General features: G+C 47.0%; 1 protein-coding gene across 1 annotated transcript; it reads right to left on the minus strand.

Annotated features, from left to right (window-relative positions):
• Positions 1 to 1,236: 1,236 nt before the first annotated feature.
• Positions 1,237 to 1,990, minus strand: LOC110294999 (DNA-directed RNA polymerases I, II, and III subunit RPABC4-like). Its single transcript, XM_021163436.1, has 2 exons — positions 1,835 to 1,990; positions 1,237 to 1,263 (listed from the first exon to the last, which is right to left on the minus strand). The coding sequence occupies exons 1-2, from the start codon at positions 1,988 to 1,990 to the stop codon at positions 1,237 to 1,239; spliced, it is 183 nt and encodes a 60-aa protein (XP_021019095.1).
• Positions 1,991 to 5,793: the final 3,803 nt, after the last annotated feature.

The following is a 5,793-nucleotide window of genomic DNA, read 5'->3' on the forward strand; positions in this document are numbered from 1 at the left end:
TTTGTGGGAAAGACAGGAAGAATTTACCTCTGAATAATTTAAAAACACCACAAATGCATTTTGAAAACTATTTTTTTTTTTTTTTTTTAGTGTGTGTGTGTGTGTGCGCGCGTGCGCTTGCGTGCTTGGTTCTATGTATGTGTGCTATCTGCCTGCAGTACTCTCAGAAGCCAGAAGGGGACGTCAGATCTCCTGGAACTGGAGTTACAGATGGTTGTGAGCCTCCATATGGATGCTGGGAACCAAATTCATGTCCTCTGGAAGGGCAGCCAGTGCTCTTAACCATCAAGCCACCTCTCCAGACTCTAGAGAACTTGAAAAAAAAAAAAAAAGGAAAAAGGAAAAGGAATCCAGCTCAGGGGTGGGTGTCTGTGTACGTATCCGGAGTCACTCAAGACATGACATGAACACGCATCCCCTACGGAAAGAGCTGCAGGATCAAACTTTCAGAACCTGTCATCACCAGGACTTGAAGATGGTTTAACACGTACAGGGGCTAATGCGTCTCATTCTGGGGACGCTGACCAACCTGTAACAAAGAACTGCACACACAGAGGCTTCACTGAAGAGACTCACTGCTCTACAGCTCTGAAGTTTAGAAGTTCAAGGTCAACGTAGAATCCTTTCTGACACAATAGCTCCCTTTACCACTAAGGCAGGTTGGTTTTGTCTGCAGGTTTTGAGGGAGAGTCCACCCTATGCTCCTCTCTTACCTTACGGTAGCTGTTCAGCTGGCTTTGCTCCTTGGCGTGGGGATCTATCGCTCCCTGCCCTCTCTGCTGCCATGCCAGGCAGCATTCTCCTGTGTCTGTGTACAGGTGTGCCCCATCTTATGAGGACGTCAGTCACTGGGTCAGGGTCTACCTTAATCCAGGGAATCCGGACAAGTGTCACTGAAACAACTATCTGAGAAAAATAAGGTCCTGTCTTTGCTTACTGTCTGTCCTAGGCTACACTGCTTCTGGGCCCATGATGAGGCAGAGCATCATGGCATCCGGACTATGGCAGAGGCTGCTCACCTCCTGACAGGCAGGAGGCAGTAGAAAGGCTGTGCTCAAGGGGTTTCTGCTTTCCCTCCTGTATCCCACCCAATTCTTCCCATCCTATGGATGAGTGGTACCCACATTCAGGGCATGTCCTTTTGCATGAAAACACCCTTACAGACACCCAGGGACGTGCATCTCAATCTAGAGACTTCCCAACCTAACCAAGGTGCCCATCAAGGTGCTGGATGCCTTAACCACCATTTGCATCAAACATTAGCTTGATGACGTTGGCAACGATTCTCTCCGTACAAGGTCCCGTTTGGAGATATGCAGGGTAAGGATGTGAATGAATCTTTCTGGGAGGTACAGTTCCACTCACAATGCTATTTACTAAAATCTGCCAGTGACTTGTTGAAACAGCTCATCTGCCAAGCTGGTGGCTAAACACACAGTGATGATTAGAATCATAAACCACAGACCCTTGCAGAGGGACCAAGACACTGCTGATCTCCCTGAAGCCACCCAGCTTCAGCTTCATGTGGTGCATGGGTGGGGGACATGTGCTCGCTCACCCTTGACCGTTTTTTTTTTTTTGGGTGGGGGCACACTTTTAATCTTCACTGTGTGAGGAATTACAAGAACAATAAATTAAGCCATATGTTGAGCAAAATTTCCTTTATACAAAGCATTAAAATACAATTGCATGTCTAAAATGAAACCATAGGTTTACAGTTGAAGTCCTTAAGTAAACTGAGTTAAACACTATGCATTAAAGAGAAATCAATGAGGCAAATGGATGAGTGAAAACACTCCCGAACTCCCTCATTTCATCCGGGCATCAACCCCACCAATCTTTTCGTCCTTTTCTTGTACATTATTCTGTATCCACATTTTCTGCATTTGATTGGATCCCTGGATTTTATGTCGCTTTCAGTGTGACACTCTCCACAAATATCTATCATTGGCTGCTGCTTTGGTGGTCGAACATCTTTCTGGGTGTCCATTGTTAGTGCCTCCACAGCCGGAAGAAGCATCCCCTCTCTGAGCACGCAAAAGCGTCTTCCAGTGCCCTTGGCCTTTTTGACTGGCGCTTTCCCCATAGCTTCCTGGTGATTCTCTTGGTCTTTTATTTTATTTTTCTCCTTAAGGTTTATTTATCTTATTTTCAGTGTATGGGAGTGTTTGCCTGCATATACATATGTTCACTTGCACACACACCTGATGTTTCTGATACCCAGAAAAGGGCATTTAGAGTCCCTGGAACTAGAGTTACAGACAATTGTGAGCTGCCATGTGGAAGCTGGGAATCGGAACAGAGTCTAAGGCAAGAGGAGCCCTAACCACTAAACCACCTCTCCAGCCCCGCCTGGTCTTTAAAGCAACACTGAAGCCAGGCTTTCACGGCATGAGGATGCTGTAACAAAATAGTGCCTGTCGAAAACTAGCTGGGGGCTGGAGAGATGGCCCAGTGGGTAAGAGCACTGACTGCTCTTCCAGAGGTCCTGAGTTCAATTCCCAGCAAGCACATGGGAGCTCACAACCATTTGTAATGAGATCTGACGCCCTCTTCTGGTGTGTCTGAAGATAGCAAGCACTAGGGAGGCAAAGACAGGAGGATACTGGTCTACAAACTGAGTTCCAGGATAGCCAGGGCTAGATGGAGAGACCCTGCCTTGAAAAACCATAAACAAACAAACAAATAAATAGATGAAAGACAAGAAATAAAATTAAATGTAAGTAAATGCATTTTACTAAATTCCTTCATCTGTCACTGCTTAAACTGTTCTTGTTTACTTTGTTTTTCTCTTGATGGGGTCTCTCTGTGTGGACCAGGCTAGTATCAAACTCAGAAATCTGCCTTTCTCTGTCTTCCGAGTGTGCTCACAGAGCCCGGTCCTGTTTGGATTATTCTTGGCTTTGAATCAGTGGTTTCTCAAACCTAGACTTCATCTCCCACCAGCCCACTTGCTGCTCCCCGCAAATCTCACATATACCCCGGCTCCCCTGCACAGTGGCACAATCGCCACACATGCAAGGTGAGTTCCTCTGGCAGTACAAATGAAACAGGTTTTTGTTAGTGTGATAGCTTGACCTCACAGTAGACCGAGAGCTGGCAGACTTTAGAGTCTCCTGCTGGCCTAGTCTACTTTCACACTAGGAGTTTTTGGGTTTTTTTCTTCTTCTTTTAAGATTTATTCATTTTATGTATATGAGCACACTGTTGCTGTCTTCAGACACACCAGAAGAGGGCATCAGATCCTATTATAGATGGGTGTGAGCCACCCCATGGTGGGTGCTGGGATTTGAACTCAGGACCTCCGGAAGAGCAGTCAGTGCTCTTAACCGCTGAGCTATCTCTCCAGCCCTGTACCAGGAGTTCTTAAACCTTTTTGTAAATATAAAGATGTTCTAGGTCCTTATGCTTGACGAGTAGAGTGGAGACTGGCCCTCCCTCTGCCCCTCTTCTCGCTTGCTATCTGTCCGCCATCAACAAGCCTTGGGTGTGATGGTGGATGCCTCGTGATGAGCGTCGACTGTGGTAAATCCCTGGATAATAGTTGTTATTGTTTATGGGTGCCAGCAAAATGACAACTCTCTGGGTGGGGCATGCTAGCTAAAACCAAGCGATCAAAACCTCCGACTTCCCTGTCCGTGAAGGAATCTTCTCATGTCGTCACTTCCGGGTCGAAGGGTGCAGGCGCCTTGTGAGCTGCCATGTTTGGCTTCTAGGGGGTCCGAAGCAACTGGAACAGCCCACCTTTTGACAAAATGACTGAGGACAGAAAGTATAGAGCACAGAGGACAATTTTCTCAAGCGAGTGTAATAAACACTGTGGAATGTCAGAGTGAAATAATAGTAATGAAGAAATGGCTTCAGGTGTAAAACATAAATTCTCAGAATCTGCATATGCCCAAAGGCTCCATATTCAATAAGCGTGATCAAAAGAAAATTTCCCCAGGGAAATTAATATCTATTGGTGCTACCTCTGAGCCAGTCAGAACTGCTAAAAGATTGCTGACCTGATCCAAAGGCTTTCCTGCACCCGGATGCATGTGATTGCATTAGGTTGAGAGATAATCAATCATGCACTTATTTGGTTTATCATGATCAAGTATATTCTTCAGGACTAATGGGCTTTATCCATGCACTTTTAACATGCAGAAAAATACTCTATTTTTTTTAAATCAAGTCTTTTATTTAGGTCTAACCAAAGTAACATAATACTGTGTAGGGACCCATGACCAGGGTTTTCTGAGCCTCACTGTGAAACGGGGTCTCCTATTTTTACATTCAGAACAATGAGGGGCTCCCACAAAGGAAAGCTGGCCACAAGCATGTATTTAAACAGCTGGCCTGGCATTCAGAGGCGAAGCAGTTAAAAGCACAACACAGAATCCAATCAGGAGCAGAACCAACGTGTTCCCCTTGCGCTGCAGTGAACAATGTGGTCCCATGAGCGGTGGGGGCTGCTGTGATCAGGAACTCAAAGTCACCCCCGTCTCTGTGGTGCCTCTCAGAGCCTCCCCTCAGCAACCTGCCCCATCTGGCTTGGTTCCACACCAGATGGCCAGCTTCTCTCATCCGGTGTGGAGGAGGAGTCTGGGAAGGCCAGATTCCCCTCTGCACTGCAGCATCTGAGGGCAGATGGACTTAACACGGCTTTTGAATTCAGTTCTGAGGCCTGAGGAGTGAGCTCTTCTTTTGCTGTCTACCTTTTTCTGGGCCTCTGTGAACTTCGGGGTGTCTAGCTAGGAGCATTTAGGGTCAAGGTCTCAAAGGGCAGCAAGAAGTGTCAAAGCCCCATGTCTAGATGCTGCTGTACTAAGTGGGGGTCAAGGGGGAGGGACTAAGAAGTCTATACTCTAAAGGACCCTCAACTCTGTATCTGCTTCTGGCAGGGCTGAGGGATGATGCACAGAGGGCTAGCTGACAGGAAAACAGGTATGTCAACCCCCCTGTGCCCCTCCCCCTTGCCCTGTCCCATGGCATCTACTTCCCCCACATCAAGCTGCTCTCTCTGTCTCACTGAGCCTATGAACCAGTCTTAGCCACTTCTGGTTACTTCCAAACCACAGTATATATCTCTGCAGTGTTCCACACTCCAGACCTTCTCTGACCTCCTGTGAGATGTGTCTGTTCTGTTGTCTGACCATGATCTCCTGTGCTGCCCTCTTCAGTAACGTCAGCATGCTTGGACCAGGTTCTCCATTCTTTGTCCTGGCAAGGGAGATTTGCCTTCCGTGTACTCTGAGAGGTCTTTATGTATGATATTTCACCCACTGGTTTCATCTGAACCCCCATATCCCAGACAAAAGAGGCTCAAAGAAGCCAAAGGATTCATTGATGTCACGAGTCATTCTATTGCTATGTGAAACCTGGGTTTTCCTCCTAGTCCCTCTGGAGGGAACTTAGTGGCAAACTGTGTCATACCACGGAGTGCCTGATGAACGGTGGGATTCGTCTCAGCCTATGAAGAATCCAAAAAGTACCAAGTCCCCATGTGGGGGAGGGCTGACGACACTTCCTGTTTCTTGCATTTTAGGTTACTATGGTAGACATCTTGGCTTCCTCCATGACATCTTCACTGTTGTGCCATGGCTATCCAGCATTGTTGCCCAGAATACCCACATGGAACCAATAGTTAAGTCTGGTGAGTGTACTTACTTGCTATTGGTGTGGTTTGAGGAAGGGGCTCAGAGTCAACAGCTCATCACTAGGCGAGGGCTGAGTCCTAGTCACCAGTGATTGAGACATCTCCAAGCAGGGCAGGAAGGTTAGTACTCACAGGTTCTGAAGGCAGCTTGG

Source organism: Mus caroli, unplaced genomic scaffold, assembly GCF_978045245.1.
Source record: "Mus caroli unplaced genomic scaffold, Mus_caroli_1 scaffold_4, whole genome shotgun sequence".
NCBI lineage: Eukaryota > Metazoa > Chordata > Mammalia > Rodentia > Muridae > Mus > Mus caroli.